This window comes from Mugil cephalus, chromosome 7 (genome assembly GCF_022458985.1).
Source record: "Mugil cephalus isolate CIBA_MC_2020 chromosome 7, CIBA_Mcephalus_1.1, whole genome shotgun sequence".
In the NCBI taxonomy this organism is placed as follows: Eukaryota; Metazoa; Chordata; class Actinopteri; order Mugiliformes; family Mugilidae; genus Mugil; species Mugil cephalus.
The window spans coordinates 9376736-9394511 of record NC_061776.1 but is presented as its reverse complement, the minus strand read 5'-3'; the positions used below and the strand labels follow the sequence as shown (position 1 = coordinate 9394511).

The 17776-nt window shown below is 39.6% G+C and overlaps 1 protein-coding gene across 5 annotated transcripts in view; it reads right to left on the bottom strand.

Annotated features, from left to right (window-relative positions):
* Nucleotides 1-15212: 15212 nt before the first annotated feature.
* The window catches only part of LOC125010271 (microtubule cross-linking factor 1), a 77365-nt gene continuing 74801 nt past the window's right edge, over nucleotides 15213-17776 (bottom strand). For 2 of the 5 annotated variants that reach the window (XM_047588756.1, XM_047588757.1), the window contains exon 16: nucleotides 17024-17158. Coding sequence is in view for 1 of the 5 variants with exons in the window: in XM_047588754.1 (XP_047444710.1) it covers nucleotides 16955-17158 (204 nt within the window). In the remaining 4 variants the exon portion in view is untranslated. Of the gene's footprint in view, nucleotides 17159-17776 lie in introns of all 5 variants that reach the window. The other 3 variants (XM_047588754.1, XM_047588755.1, XR_007113037.1) reach the window with 3 other exon arrangements.

Genomic DNA, 17776 nt, shown 5'->3' with positions numbered 1-17776 from the left:
TTTATCTTGATTACTTATCAGTTTAATGCTTTAAGCAGAAAATCTGTGGTTGATTAGATTTTTTTTTATATATATTTATAATTTAAATTTCTTTAAATACATATTAACATGAATCCAACATATTTTAGTAAAGTTATAAGGCATAGCTTAATATTGAATGCAAAATGATAATAATAATGCATATTTGTAAATAGCACTAGTTTAATATAGAACACATATAGTAGACTTAACGTCTAAATCAGGGCTGAATCACAGTAACTCAGTTGCCAAATGAGCAATAAGTAGCCAGATAAAAAAATATTGAGAAATAAAAATAGCAATCAATCTTCAGTAAATGTTGGAAAAACTTAACTTAGTTATTATTGTATTATATTGTTTCTGACTTGTTTGCCACTGGTCAATTTATCGCCCTGAATAAAATAAATCACACCTTCATTCTGAGCACATAAAATCCCCACTGGCTCAAAAATCTAGTCCATGACTTTATAATTTAGTAGCGACACAACGCTGGGTTACTAATGAGTTGTTTTATATTTCTGCCTGGACCCTCAGACAAAGTCAGCTGAACTCAGCTGAACTGACCTGTCGTGTTAAATGTATTCTTACTTGTATGAAGCTATGTGCACATCACAGCCTCTGGCCTCGGGTTGTTTTAGATCCATCAGACTGAAAAGTTAACCTAGCATTAGGCTGATCCCGTCACTAAAACTGGGGTGATTTTGCACACAGACACACACCAATGGTACACGGAAAATGGACTGATATTAGTAATTGACCCAGTTTAACATAATAAAGCATCGACACAATACTAACCTTAAATGAGCAACAAATGTGTCTTGTATTACCGAGTACACACATACTGGACAGAATTCCTCCTGGTATTGTTAACCCAACATTGTGCTCATTTAATTTCTTCTGCTTCTTTGTTTTAGTCTTAAAAGGAACGTTTCATTGTTTTGCATTTGAGACCGTGTCACACACACACACACACACACACACACACACACACACACACACACACACACACACACACACACACACACACACACAAAAGAAGTCTGCTAAGAGACACAAAAATGTGAGCTGTGTGTTGTTTGTGTTTTTGTGCCTGTGCCATGAAGGAGACTGGGGACATCCAAAGCAAATTACCCAAACAAAAGAGGAATCAAGGAGGCACCAAATGAATGCAGTCCTTTTTTTTTTTTTGCCCCTTCAAAAGACAGACAGATGGTCCAACTGAACTCAAAGCCCATTGGACGATTTTGTTTTGTTTTGTTTTGTAATTGAAACAGTATAGTATTTCTTGATAGTTTAGTAGTATATGTTCATATTAATACTAATACAATTTAAATCCCTTGTGGCACAGTTTGGGGATCATCATATATGTTGATGATAATGTAGTGTATATCTATGATGGTATAATGTATATAGTCTTCAACGTTTTTTAGGCCAAGGACCCCAAACTGATGGAGAGATTAAGTAGGGACCCCCTACCTACTATATGTGTTCTACATTAAACTCGGCCTAGTGCTATTTATAGGTTTACATTATTATTATCATTTCACATTCAATATTAAGCTCATCAAGTAATACACAGGTTCAAATATTCAATGTTTATTTCAAACATGTGCAACAGTAGGGTGGCCATGCACCTGCCGTAACATACCTAACTGCTATGTGCGTGTATAATTGACAGATGATGAAAATAAATGTCAGATGAATGAATGAAGTGCTGACTAAAAGATAACTGCCTCCATTGATCCCTTTATGATGTTAATGTGTATTTAAAGAGTACCTCTGCGAACCCCCGATGGAAGACCTATGGCACAGTGTATGCTGATAATGGTATAGTGTATATTCAGAAAGCTTTCAAGAAACCTGAAGGAGAGCAACAGCACACTAAACAAAGACAGTACATGTGGTACCCATCTTGTATATTTCCCCAGGTACTACCAATTTATACCATTTTGTTTCTACATTTGTCTGACAGCTACAGTCATTGCTGACGTACTTGTAACTCAAACTCAGAAGAAGGAAATAAAATGCCTTTAATAAAAACTTCCACTGAGGGTATGTCCAAATCCAAAAGACGATTAAGACCAAAACCAAGACAAGAACTCAAGTACAGAAAAAAGCACAAGAAACTGAACGGCAAGGGGTAACAACACATATGACAAGGTGAAACCAATGAGAGGCGGAGTAAAGGACAGGTGGGTGGAATCACAGAGATGGGAACAGACAAAATAAAGCAGGAAACACAAGAAGAAGAAAAAGAAAATTCAAAACTGTAAACTGTGTTGGCAAACAAGAAACTGTTTACGTTGTTGGGGTAGAGTACTACTGCATGTGAAAATATTTGAATGACCCATAACTGATCTGATAAATGCTTCAAATTGTGTCAATTACATCAATTATCATCTCTTCTTGAGGCTGTAGGCTTCTAAATGATGCATTTATTTGAGGTTTGTAAATGTACCTATATTTTTAATTTCTAGTGTTATGCTAAAACGTTTTATGCTATAAGTCATAAATGCTTTCTGTCCCATTTCTCTTCATCTCATGTTGGGCTGGTTTCATATCGAATGTTTTCGTTGCTGGAGATATTGTTTCTGATTCTTCGCCAACCTGAGCGACGGCCCCGCTGGTTCAGTTCAGGGTTCAAACGGCCGTCACACTCCTGCGCACAAAGGGGCCGTCTGTGTGCTCGCACAATAGAGCATTTCTTGTAGCGCTAAAAACCCAAATAGAGTTGACACCCAGCCTCTGCCGCGCTGTTTCCCTCAGCCAACACTGAAAGCTGCCACCGCTCTGGTCCAAGAGAAGCAAATGAATAATGATGTAATAGAGGCCTCCTACCGAAAGCTCTCGCTCTCTATGAATTCTCCTCGGGGCCAAACCTTTCGCCCGAGCTGAGCGTGGGGCTTTTTTGTACGGTTGGCATGACAACCTCTCGGCTAATGGCACAGCCAAGGCCCATTGTGTCGCTCATTGTCTGTTTGAGGCCTGCGAGAACAGCTGCAGACGTGTGCAATTTGAGGGTCCAATTTTTGACAGATTGCACGCTGAACGAAGCAGCGTGGAGCCCTCAGAAAAGGTTAATGCTGTCAGCAGGACACGTGGAGAACGGAGCCCGTTTAGTAAAACCGATTCAAAATGCGTCTTTGTCCGTTTCAAACTGTACATGCTGACTTTTAACTATCTGGACAGCAGGTCGCTAAATATTTTAATACGCTTAAAAAGTCAACAGAGACGGGACCGATTCCCTCACTCTTCATTGAAGCATAATGTGTTCTGAATATTTCATTAAATTATTCCATAAAGAGTGTTTAAACAACAACATGTGATGATTGGATGAAGATTTTTGTTTAAATTAATGTTGAGAATTTACCAGTAACTTCTCCACTTTGATGTGCAAAGTAATGACAAAGCCCTTAAGAAGAGCTTCACAATCAAAACATCCTCATATAAATGGTTGGTTTATGATCTGCAAAATTACAAAATTATTATTATTACTTTTTACAACTAATGTAATGCCTCTTGAATAGTAAAAGCTGTGGTTAGTTAAAGCTTACTGCTGATTCTATGGCAACTGAGCAAATGTCATCTTCTGCAGACGTTTGTAAGATGAAGAAGGTTAGAAATAGTGATGTGATGATACTTCCTCACGTATAGGTGTGCGCATGTGACGCGTGTGCACACGCATGTACGCATGCATGTACGTGTGTAGACACGCAACTACAAACTAGTGATGTGCAGATAGATTAGCTCAGCTATATAGTAAATAAGGCCGCTACCTCAATTATACTTCTGAGTTTATAATAAATAAATAAATGACTCTGATGTCTTGTATTCTTTATGAAGATATGATTTGAAATACACTACTTTTTTTAGGTTTACCACACACATTAGAGTGTATTTACACAAAGTATTTGGATGAATTTTACTCAGTGTCAGATCGGAAAGGAAATCGGTATCAAACATCACTAGTTGGAAGCTCAAAACTAAATCTAATAAGTAGAAGAAAGTAAATGTCCTCTGCTTCTGTCATAGGTTGAAATTGACATTTTCATATTTATTCTTAAAGTCGGTTTTCTTGTCTTGACGTTGATGCATAAACTGTCGCTTTAGTAGCAACCCTCAAGTTTGAAGGCTAAACATCCACTGTAAAATAATCCATGCAGAAGGAAACACCTGTCAATCAGCCATTAAATTACTTTTGCACTCTTATATGTAAAGAAATAATGAACAATAATAAATGAACAACTTTTGTTAAATGCACCTTCACTGTCTACACTTTCTCAATTTAAAAAAATAAATAATTATTCTTGCAGCTTTTTGACTCAAATCCATCTGAATAAGCTACACATCTGTCCAGCCTTCCAGTGACCTCAGATTAGTTTATATCCTCGCGGCCTCTCACGCTGTACTTTTGTGCATTGATCCCTCGTGCTCGTTGCTCAGGGTTTTAAAAGCTGTCAGCTGGGTCCTCATCAGCTACAAAAACTCCACAGGACAAAACAAAACAAAACAAAAAGAGGAAAGGAGAGGCTCGTCGCATCCGTTTAACTCAAATGAGCAAAGATTTGGAAACACCAGGGGGAAAAGTGCTCCGAGACAATCTGACAGACACGGGCCAGACAGACGTCGATGCATTATTCATCAGAGCCGGAGCGGAAAACGTGGCTCTTTTTATCTGTTTCAATCACAGTGAAATGTCAGAGTAAATATTCAAAAGCAGCTTCAGTTACAGAAGTGGTTTAACAGGCACACAGAGCTGAAATCAGCAGACTTCAAAAAGTCAGCCTGAACCACTCGGCACCGATGTTTTTAGACGGGAGAACCTCATTCATATTAATCGTTCTGTTGGAGTTTTTCCAGAGAAATTAGATTTCGTTTGCAACCTGCATTCTACTGTTTTTATTGATGGATCAGCATATGTTTTTGGATTCAGGACTTTAACATGATCAAAGCAGCAAATGCTTGACATATTTAAGAATTTTTATTATTAAAACAGTGACTTGTCAGTGAGACAACCATCAGTCTGGCTCAGCAGATATTTGCCTCCAATTGTCCTGGAAAAAACATCCGTTGCCTTTTCTATGACCATTTGATCAGTTGTGAAGAGCGTAATTTCAGAGATGGAATAAATACAAAGGTGAAGCGTAATAGTTCAGTGCATCTGTGTAAGGAAGGTGGTCATTAAACCAGACATCTAAGAGTTCAGCAAAGGGGGCACTTTCATTGTAAACATCTTTTCTTTTGTATGACAAGATAAAACTGGCCAACTTGCACTGAACATGACATTTTCATAAGTGAAAACTGATGGTGATTGTGTCATTTTACTGTAGTAAGTCACAGTGTTTTTCCTGTTTCATGGTATTCCACTAAAACTTATGCAATGTACGGGCATATTCACATAATTGTGGACCATTACGGTGTATTGATAACAACAATAATAATTAGGAGAATTTGAATTGTGATTTTCTCAACCTCTCATTAAACATGTCAGTACTTATTTATAACATTTATACACAAATTAAATATGCATCAATATATAACTTTTAAATAACCTTGCTGTCTTGCGCAAAGTGGATAGTCAAACTGAATAAAAGCACACATACATTTGAATAAATGATTTATATATCATTTAATATTTTTTTTTTTAACTTTTGTAATAAAGGACAGATTATGAATCTTTTTTCAACTGGAAATACCACCACTAGAGAGCAGTGGTTAGAGGTGCAGCTTGGAGGCCAAAGGGTCATAGGTTCGCCTTTGTGGGGAAACAAAAAACTTAGAGACTCAAAAATCAAGACTTTGGAACAAACAGACCAAAGTCTTTTGGAGTAAGTTGTTGTAGAAACATGTATTTTATGTTTTTTTCTTTTTTTTTTTGGGGGTGGGGGGGGGGGGGGGGTGGCTGCTGCTGAATGTAACTAATAAAGTTATCTTTGAAGTCAAGTACTCAGTATTGTATCTAAGTTACTTTTTAAAGGAGTAATCAGTTATTGGTCTTGCTCTTTTCTACCTACTCAAAGGAACTCGAAGCGCTTTTACAGTCAGAGACACATTCACCCATTCGCTCACACAAGCACACACACATCACACACCAGTGCCAGTTGCACTGGTGTGTGAATGTGGGTTCAGTGTCTTTCTCAAGGACACTTCGGCATATGGCACACCTAAAGTCCGACCAGGACCAAAACCGATGGATTGGACACCTACATTACAGCAATCCACACAAAGATAATGGGCTGAGAGAACACCTAAAGCAGAGCCTTCTACCATGCTCCAATGTGCAGCTCCAGAAAAGCCCGCCGCAGCTCCTATTGTACTTGGGGCAGCTCCAAAAATTCCTGTCGCTGCTCTCAATGTACCTGCTGCACCAAACCCTGCAGAGACCACCACAAGGATCAAAGTGCAACCTTTGGAATTACCAAAACTGATGGACTTGACACCTAAACTGTCATCTTCCACCAGACCAGCTGCACAAATACCTGTCAATCCCAAACTGCCTTCCACAAATTTTACCCTGCAAGAATTGCACTCTACTACAGAGCCCACACAGCAGCCTGCAGCAACTAAGGAACATCCAATTCTCCAAATGCTGCGTGGAAACACAGCCGAGAAACCACAGCCTGCTGTCAAGCCTGAACTCACCACCGCTGGGATCAAGACTGACACTCTACTTCAGATCTCGGAGCTGGAGTTTCACAGAATTCTGGGTGAAGGGACAGACAAGATCTCTTCACTGGAGCAAGAAAAGGCTGCACTAAGAAAAGAGTTGGAGCAACTGAAAGAACAGCTCAGAGCCCATGAAAAGGAGGCAAAAGAAGAGATGGCTCATCTTCATCAGGAGCTCAGCAAGAAGGAAGAGATGCATGAAAATGTTTCCCTGCACGCTAAAGAGCTAGAAGAGGCTCTAAAGACAGAAGAGGAAAAAATGAAGGAAGGCGAGGCCTGTCTTCAACAACAAGCAGAGGAGACCACTAAAGTTAAAGCTGCACTGACTCTCATGCAGACTCAGATGGACGAGCAACAACGTCAGTGGGAGGAGGAGAAACTCCACTACCTTTCTGAGAACGCAGAGATGACAGCAACTATGACGGCTGCAGCTACCAAGATGCAGGAGGACCTGGAAATCCAAAAAAGACAGTGGGACCGGGAAAAGGCCGACCTCCAGCGCCGTATACAATCTGTGAATGAGGCCACCAAGGAGACGGTGGAGGAGGGGGAATAAACAGACGGCAACATCTGGAACAGCAGATTGAGGAGGCACCAAGAAAGGCAAAGAAGAAATCTCTGAAGAAGCGATTTCTGAAATTTTTCAGAAGAACTTGAGAGACCCAACCTCAGTCTGGCCTCGGCCATAACCACAAGCCTATCACCCCCTCCTCCTCCGACCTCTCCCACATTGAACCCCATCTTTCTCCCTTAACCCAAACCCCATCTTTGTTTATTGTTGTGTGAACGTGAGTGTGAATGGTTGTTTGTCTCTGTGTGTTTGTCCTGGATGGAGCCCTGTCCAGAGTGGCCTGGTGTCCCTCTGTGTTAATCCTGTGATGTACTGGCAGCCTGTCCTTACGGTATTGGACAAAAACATCATTTGTCCATTGCCTGCTGGAAGAAGCTCGTGACATCAACAGTAATATGCTCTAACCATCTACGGACAATGAGTGAATGAATGATTTCATTAATAGCATAAAAAAATAATAATAACAATAAAAAAAACAATATACTAATGTTTACACATCTCTTCTATAACTGAGTTCTGAGTTGGACAATATTTAATATTTTTAATATAATTTTCCAGTCAATAACACTAAACCTGTTTGACTTCAACAGCAGTACCTTTCACTTTTATTTCAGGCAAACTAAAAAACTAAACTAATTACAGTAGCAAAGACTGATAGTGACTAAATTAATCTTTAATCCTGAGGATATTTGACAGTAACTCAGCATAATGTGAGAAAAGAACAGAACGGATTCACAAAACGAGTTTCGCAAAAGCATTTCTGGAAAACGGGATGCAAATACACAAATGCTCCTGTCACAGGCAAAGCAAGGTAAGTAAAGAACCCACATGCAGGACACGCACATGAGGATGAAAACAAAAACTTACTCAGGGGAGCAACTTAAATCCCTGCCACAGAAAAGCACAAGTGAGAAACAAACAGAAGACCAATCTAATGAAAGGGGAGCAGGAATAATGCCAAAAACTGAAAAAAAAAAATATCAATAACAAGAAAACCGAAATCACGAGTAAACTGAATATACACACACAGGCTGGTGGGTAACAACGCACAGGTGAAACTAATGAGGGGAGGACCATGTGCGCTAAAGACATAAAAGACCAAAACAGGAAGTACAACTAACTTTCAAAAATAAAACAGGAGACAAAGAAAACCAAACTGAAAGTCCAAAAATCAATAGCATAAAGCTTCCATAAGAGAGACTGGTAATCGCCTCTCTGTACATTCAGCACATTAGTGGATCCAAACACAGGATGTCCGTTAAATCTGTTCCTGGAAACATCCACCACACAAGAAGTGACTCTGATTAATTGTATAAGTCAGAGGTTTTACAAGAATGGTGTAAAACGTTTGCTGTTGACGAAGCTGTTGGACCTGTCAGCTTCCAACTGAATATAAGCAGCGAGGAATGAAATATAATGAAATGTAACTCACTCACTGAAGGAATGAAATCATTTATCAGTTGTCTGTGAAATATCAACTGAACTAATGCTGCCTTCAAATAGCCTATATAACAGCCTAATCAGTTCATGCAGTCCCCCCGTCGTTAGCCTGTCAAACTATTAGCCTTCTGGAGGGTAACGGTTGCCTAGCAGCAGTGTTAATATTACCACTTGAATAGACTTAAAAAGTCATACAGCTGAACCAGTGTCTAAATGAATCAGATCAGGTGAAAGCAAGGTGTTTCCATTCATGCCTTGAGGCTGTGCCGTGAGTACAAGAGAAACTCCAGTGTCTCATGAGATCATTGTTGCCTGCTTTGCATGATGTGATGGATTGATTCAGGTCTGGCTCATTTTAAATGAGCAACTTGTTTTGTAGTGTTGTTTAGGCATGAGTCAAATCCAGCTTTCACTTTCTTAACCTCCTGAGACCAGAGCTTTTATTTGGTATGCATTTTTAATTTCTCCAAGGTATTTATTTGGGATTAGTAAGACCTAAATCGTACCTAAAACTAAAACTAAGCATTATCTTTGAACAGGAAGTAGTAGTTTTTGGAAAAAACTATGTCCCCAACTGTGGGCACTGGATTTATTATAACAAAGTGTGTGTGTGTGTGTGTGTGTGTGTGTGTGTGTGTGTGTGTGTGTGTGTGTCTGTGACAAAATATAAAACAGTTTATTTTAATACCTGAACATGGCTGTGCAAAGACACAATTGCAAACAATGAAGTCCCAGCGTCCTTAAACAAGTACTTGCTGATTAGCAACGTTGTAGCTTGCTGCTATTAATAAAATTCGTTAAATTTGCACAGCATATTAAACTAGATACATTAATAAGCAGTGACAACTGTAAATTTAATGAGATATTGTACCTAGTCTGTTGAATGTTGAATCCGATTACCGGTAAATGTTTTTACACCGTTTTTTTTTGTGTGTTTTTACACTAGTGTATTGACCCTTTGCTACCACGAGATGGCAGACTAAAGCGTCCACTAATGAGGACAATGGGTTTAAATGAAGCAGAATAAGCTGCAATAAAACCTTAAAATGAATGTCTCCATATGAGGAGGCAGGGTCTCAGGAGGTTAAAGAGTTGATAGAATTAGGAATAGACTTGATATTGGATTTACTTTACCTCAAAGTTGGATGAAGCCAAACTTCTACTTAAAGTTACTTGGACAAGCCAGAGTACTATCGGGACAGTGTTTTGTGGACATATGAAACCAAAGTACAATTATTTGGTTTAAATGTACTGTTGCTGAACATGGAATGGCAATTTATGTTGTTACAGAGTTGTCTTACCAACTTGTTTTTTGCTTCTTTTTTTTCGTATTTTATTCCGTTATTGATTATTTGTTTTAACCTGTTCGAATGAATAAATAAATGAAATGAAGTGAGCTCAACCAAGAAAGAAACTGGGTCATGCAGCAAAACAACGACCCAAAGAACACAAGTCGTTCTACAAAAGAATGGGTCAAGAAAAACAAAATTAATGTTTTGGACTGGCCAATTCAAAGTCCTGAATTCAGTCCAATAGAAATGACTTGAAGCGAACAGTTCATGTGAGGAAATCCACCAACATATCATAGCTGAATCTGAACTCATTGGAGCCTTGTAGACGACTGATTGGAAACCTTTACTTGCTGTTATTGCTGCACAAGATACTGAAAACAAGTGTTCACTTTCCTTTTGCACCTCACAAATACATGTACTAATAACTAATTTGCTTCATTCGTCAGCTTCATTTATTTGATTGGGTTCTTTTTATTTACTTTCATGGCTTGTGTGAAAATCAGCTGAGCCAATTTTATGCAGAACTGTAGAAAATTCTTAGGTGTGCAAATTCTTTTCAGCATCACTGTATCTAAAGGTTTCCATCAAGCACACAAGATGGCTCTCTAGTTCATTTTGGGTCAATCTGACACACACTAATCAGCTGCTGTAGCTCATTAAATGAGTCTCGATTGGGCAAAATAGTCTCAAAACAAAGAAACGTCTCCTCCTGTTTGAGTTACATTTTTTAAACTTCTCCAGCGGAAAATGACTGAACTGGTCCAATGGTTCAGGCCATGTCTGGAGGTGGTTTGAGAACAGGTTAGTTTACAAACCTTATCAATGATCTCAAGAAAAAACAGCAACAAAGGGATTAAAACCTAATGGACATACAATGTTAAGTAATGGACATTTTCAGCTGCGACAGGCAGTTTCAACACCCCAAAGGTTAGAAGCTAAAAACTGATTCACCACAGGCGTCCGTCTATAAACAGCAGCAGCAGCTTGGAGTGAGTATTTAGCATAAGTGCCACCTCAAACTTTCCCTCCAGCAAATGTCACACATCAACTTTCCTCCTGTCTACTGTATCCGGGTGTGACTTTTATTTCCACAGAGGTCACACACTTCTTGTTGGTGCCGGCATTAAAGCAGCGGCCGGTGTTTAGAGAGCGAGACTGGAGACTTCAGCGGAGAGGTGGGTTGGTGTAAATTATTCAGCGGTGGTGGGTTTCTCTCAGGGCGGATGGAAGTAAAAGCAGAGCATCCTCTGCGTCTTCCCTCCGCTGACCCACTCAGTGCCATCAGCGACTCCCAGCGAGCATTTGGGCCGCATTAATTATTCATCGTTATAACTCTGTGAAAGGTATACCGAGGCCGTCAGCTCTGTGCTTCTGCTTCTTTATCACTCCCCTCTTACCCTACCGTCACCCTCCTCTCCCTCAGAGCCAATAAAAACCTGGGGTTTTACACTAAAAGCTGAGCGTTTTTAAATTTACTGATTTAATTCTTGCACCATGTGTTCTACTTAGATGAAAATGGGCCAGGAGAAGAACTGATTATCTCTCTCTGCTATTTATCTCAGTCAACTCCTCCCTAATTTACAAGATTACATATTTTCCTCCAGTGGTGTTTTGATTAGATGGTGCTTCATAGTAAAGATGGACCACGATGAAAACGTACACTGAGAGCTATGCAGGAGGTTTTAAAGGCAAAGAAGTGTCATATTCTCCCAGTAGGTCACAAGATCTGAACTTGATTGATCAAAATTTCCCCTGTTTAGGTCAAAACTAAAACTAGAAAGATCCACAAACAAGCTGTGGTAAAGGCCTGTACAAGCATCACAAAGAAGGAGATCTCCACAATCACAATGCCTGAAAACAATTCTCGAGAATGTATTTGAAATGAACACATTATTTATTTATCCAATCACTTCTCAACTCCCAGAATAGGAAACGATTTTAAAGAACGTTGCTATGCTTTGCCTTTCCTCCAAGTTGAATGTCAATACCATCAAATTAAAACTGCACTTTAAGCAGACATGTATAAAGTACTAGAGACCCAGACCTGAGTAAAAGTACAAGTACTGTATCAAAACAGTGATCTGAGTAGAAGTTGAAGTGTTCTTTAAGCACCACACTTAAGTGGAAGTATTCAACATCTTTTCTACTTGAGTATTGCAAGTAGTTTATTTTACTATTTACTACTCAGCTACTGAATGTAAAAGTACACGTATTGTGTTATGTAGTTATTAAATAAAGCGGTAAAAAGTTTGAATATTGTCGATATTATTTCAAATGTTATGTCTACAGGACACTCACAATTTCTTTGACTGTAGCAGCAGTACAAGGACAGGAATGTACATGTACATGTACATGTACATGTACAGTCACTAGCCTGAGGAGTAGGCTGTCCATTCACAAAATGCTACATGAAAGATGAAAATAATAACAATAATAATAATAATAAGTTTATATTACCTTTTGGGACGCTACGTTCATCTTTGATGTAAAGTGAGACATAATATTAGACAGAGCTCCCAACACTGACCCAACGCAACAGCTAAAGTTAGCTAGCTAACGTGAACTTGCTAGCTAGCTAACTAACTAACGTTAATTAGGCACTAATATTACGCCAATAGTAACCATAACTTTCGCAGTTTTGTGTGAGCACCGTGTTCAGTCTTGCTAGCTCGATGTTACTAGCTTGCTATCACTATGGCTCATTCTAGCCCATTCTAGCCTTACCTTGGAGCAGACGCATACGCTTGTTTATTTTCTTGAGATTTAGCCGTGAGTGGGGCCTTCCACACTGTTTCATCCACTTAAGGCACTGCTCCTGTTGCGTTTTCGGCTTTGGAAAGAACACAACTCCCTCAGCCAAACAAAATTTAGCTTGTTGGAAGTCGACACGGCGGTCAGCTTGACGGAAACTGTTTCCATAGTAACGGTTGCTAGGATATATGATTGGAGAATGAACGTTTTGGGGGCGGAGTTTTGGGACAGGCGTAAAGATGCGGCACGTAAATGTATCGGAGTATTTTAGTAGAGTACAGATACAGCATTTTAGTACTTAAGTACAGTAGTGAAGTAGCTCTACAGGTAAACAGCTTTATGTGCAAGTCTTTCATAATTAAACCCAGTTGTGCTGTCCCCATATTTGAGACAGTTAATTGTGGTTCTGCCTCTGTGAGACGAGGACTGTATTTCCCGGTTCACTTTCAACAAATGACTGGAGGTTTTCTCTGAAATTTGTCTGAGGACAGTCTTAGAAACCACCTTAAATAACCTTTCGTTGATGTGTTCCATCTTTATTGATCCAATACAATGAATATGAAAATTGCAGAGATGGAGAAGGAGACTGATCACTACGGATCGGTATCATTAAAGTTTTATCAGGTATCGATGCCAAACCGGTACTTTTGAAAGAGTGCTGGTGCTTAAAGAATGGAAAATATACAAAGTTTGTCCAAAAACGCTGCCTTTTTCATCTTGTGATGTGCAATTTGAACAGAATATTAATTTAAATAATAGAAATACAACTAAGAAGAAATAAATGAACCAATATAAAACACAATTCTGTCATAATTATCATAATAAAAACAGTGGCATTTGAAGATTCACTTCCATGTGGACAAGTGGATGTCGCTCAGGCTAATCTGAGCGACATCCTGTTGCCCATGTTCCAAATAAAAACCTATTCTCTCCACTAGTTATGTAGGAATGAAGAAGACCACTTGAATGAGTGGTGAGACATCCTCAAGAAAACTCAAACAAGTTGCATTTGCTATCTTGTCACCTGTCTATTCAATAATCTTCCCCACAGGTTGCATAATTTCCATTATACTGGAAAGTTTTTGAAAAGTAGGTCCAGGAGCAAGATCAAGTCTCCTGTATTTCTATTTCTCATCCTCTAGAATTACAACTACAATTAGAGAAACCTTAATCTGCGGCGGCACAGTGAGAAGGTCTGAGTTTGCGTCCAGATCGGGCCTTTCTGGGTGGAGTTTGCATGTTCACCCTGTGTCCGCGTGGGTTTTCTCCGGGTAGTCCGGTTTCCTCCCACCTCCAAAGACATGCTCGTTAGACTGATTGGTGACTCCAGCAATCCCCGCGACCCTAGTGAGGATAAGTGGTAGAAGAAAATGAGATGAAAACCTTTATTTGTACCACCATGGGGATATTGTTACCTTCTTTCCAACCGGGGAGCTCCGACTCAGATCAGTCCCTAGGTCTGATAGGTTCCTGAGGTTTCTGCTGGGTGTTTTTTAGGCTATAGTGAAAGTGCATGAGAATCGCTTTAGGACAACTCCACGCCCTCCAGGATGCTCCTCTTCTAACCAGGCTCTCTGGAGAGAAGAAAACAAGCATGCTGGGAAGTCTGCAAACACACACTCTGAAAACTTAATGAGCTGAGTGAAATCTCAGAGGAACATATCTGAAAAGACAAACAAGATACTTTAATTCAATTAAATCGGCTCTTTTTTTTTTAACAATTTAAAACCGCTGGGTCCTTTAAAGTAGTGGTTTTTGAATTATCGTAACACACGGCGGTTTGTGCTCATGAAAGAATTCAAAGTGTGGCTGAACACTGGGAAGTTGTGCGTTTGTCCGGAAGACTTCATTTTTACCAAGAAATTCCTCCGAACAACTCTCTCTTCCTGGCATTCCCCAGTCTTTTGTGTAGTCAACAGCAGCGGTGCGTCATCATTACCGTAATGGCAGCTTTTATTTTCCCCTGAAAACAGAACTTCCCAGTGTTCAGCCACACTTTGAATTTTGTCCATCAGCGAATTACGATAATTCAAATGTCTCGGATGTTTAGCTCTTTTATGGGTTTTAAGAAAACATTTCTCTTTGTCATTTTACAGGCTAATTGATTAGAAATCAAAAAGTTCCTGGTTTGGATTCCTGTCTATTTCCACTGAATACAAGAACAATAATCTCTCTATATGTCCAGATTCTGCTTTACAGTCAATAAAAATAGTAAATTTATTTGCAGGCCGTGAAATAATCCAGCCCAGTCAGATATTCTTGGTATTTTATCTTGCGTGACAAGCCGGGGGAAACACGTACGACTGTGACGCAAGAGGATTTGACTTGTGGGAGGACACAGTCTTCTCCCACCCCACCCCAGACCCGCCGTAATCCCGCGGCCTGCACTGTATAATCCACACACTCAGTCCAGGATCAGGTCTAACGAAAGAACATATAATCTCACACATAAACCACACAGGAGGAGCAGGAGGTTTTGTAAATACACATTCATGTTTATTACCATTTACTATTTACAGGAGACTATATTCGACGTAGACTTTTCATTTAAAACATTCATATATTTTTTTTTTTTCCACAATCCCTTTTTCTCATCAACAGAAAAAAGTTGTTCATATCCAATGGCAACAACTGTACAAAGACAGCCCGGTAGGTAGGTACAATAATTTACTTAAAAACTTATTTTCGTCAATGCAAATCATGTGACAACAAAAACAACAGCTCAGCAGGTTTCACGACCAGTTTTCTTATTTTTTTTTCCCCACTCCCATCTCCCCACGTCTGAGCTGAGCGATCACAAATGACTAGAGCTCGTATGTACATGCACTAAAGTGCTAGTGTTTTCAAAAGGCATGCAAATATTTGACCGATATTTGTACAACTGCCTTCCAAATATGCATAAGGTTATTCAGTTTGTCGCCGCCCGTCGTCTACGTGTCTACAGAGGCAAACATTCATCCACGACGTAAAAATAAATAAGGACGTTAGAGTCAGAAATGACATCATGTGTCTCCGCTTCAGACCCGATGAAGCGGATTTTTATTTTTTTTGTCTGTTTATTTGTGTGGAAACTATGTATAAAAAAGTGAAGCTTTAAACATTGGCAGAAAAAAAAGTAATAGATGCTCTTATTAAAAAAAAAAGAAAAAACCTTTGCCTGAACCGACAAAACGAATCAGAGAAATGTGTGTAAAAAAAATGAAGTAGTTTCACCTGAAAACAAACAAACAAAAAACACATATACATGTATTAAATACATACAGTGCCACTTAAAAGGGGTTGAATTTTTTACATTTCTGCATAAAAATGATTGAATACATCAGCGGATTTTCACACAGATCCTAAAAGTAGACAAAGGGAACCGAATTAAAAAAGAAATGTTATGCTTTAGTGTGTTTTTATTCAAGAAAATTAATCATCTTGTACATATATCAATTGTCTACAGCGGCTCCAAGGAATTAATCATTTCTGAGATGTTGGTGTTGGTTTTCTCACGTGAACTGTTTGCTTCAGGTCCTTCCACAATATTTTTGTTGGACTACGGTCAGAATTTGGACTTCTGACCCAAAACCCTACTCTTGTTTTGTAGAACAACTTGTCTTAAATCACCATTTGTTCTCAATATGTCTGACTGTGGATTTGTCAAGTCAAAAACGTGTTGTTGTGAAGATCGGACTGAGACAAATCCCTGATTTATTTTAAACGAAATGGGGCCACCTGAGTCTAATTAGGCCTTTAAGACAATTTAGTTTTGCGCCTCACTGATATGTAATATTGGGTCTTTTTTTTTTGACCAAAGCATATTATTTCTGTTTCATTTGTTTGAGTGGGTTCTCATGCTCTACTGCCAGGACTTGTGTTTGAATCTATTGATGTTTTGACTAATTTTTATGCAGAAATTCTGAAGGATGCAACCACTTTTAGTTGGCACTGTACATATATATATGTATAAACACACATGGGGCGTTGATTAACTCAAGATTACAGGCACCTGTTATGGAAATGGATTTTATATGTCGATGATTTTACAGTACATTCCAGGTTCTCCTAAAAAGAAGTTCTGGTTCCTTGATGGTCAGCTGGTGCTACTGGGTGGATCCCAACCCCCTTGTTCACGCTCCGCCTTATGGGAGTCTCTAGCTCTGGGGGGGTTTCTGAGGTACTGGGTCTTTTTAGGCTGAGGTGGAGGAGGGTGAGAGGAGGTAGAGGACAGGTCTCACGCCGGCTCCTCGCCCTCCAGGATGGTCTTCCGGTGTCCCGGCGGCGGGAAGGTGAACCTCCTCTTCGATCCCTCGCTCCACTTGGGGGAGGAGGAAGGGGAGCGGGCGGCCCAGCGCGAGGGGGGTCTGCGGTTGGCCGGGCGGGCCGGTCTCAGGAAGCAGGAGTCCAGGGGCGGAGCCACCGGAGAGCGAGGCAGGTCCTGCCAACGACAAGGAGCCGTCAGAGAGGGAGAAGAGCAACGAGGCCGCCAAAATAAAACAGGAAGTGAACAGATTCAAACTGAGAATGAAAGAAGGCAGATGTATAAAATGAGATGCACAAAATAAGAGGGTTGTTTAAATGTGTCGGAAAAGGATTTAATCTGAACTGGATGTTTTACATTTGCTGTCGGTCATAGTCCTCTGATAATACTGTAAATCTATTAGCTCCAAATCTAATACTGTAGTTCATAGGTCTTCAACAGGGAGTCGTGACCCCTGGGGGTCTGCTGAGGTACTGCAGGAATGTCCCAAAATCTTTGGTTGATTAGACATTTTTAATATATATTTTCTTTAATTTTCTCCCCCCACAAATTTAAATGTCTTTAAAAACACACTAACATGAATCCAATATATTTCAGTTAAAGGGATAAATGGAGGTAGAAGACGTTATCTTTCATGCAGTGATACAGGAGAACAGATATAGTAGGTAGGGGGTCCCTACTTAATCTCTTCATCAGTTTGGGGGTCCTTGGAAAAATGCTGAAGACCCCTGATGTAGTTAATACTGAGCAGAGTTGCATCATAACTGCTTGAATCTTTGACCAGCTACACAATGA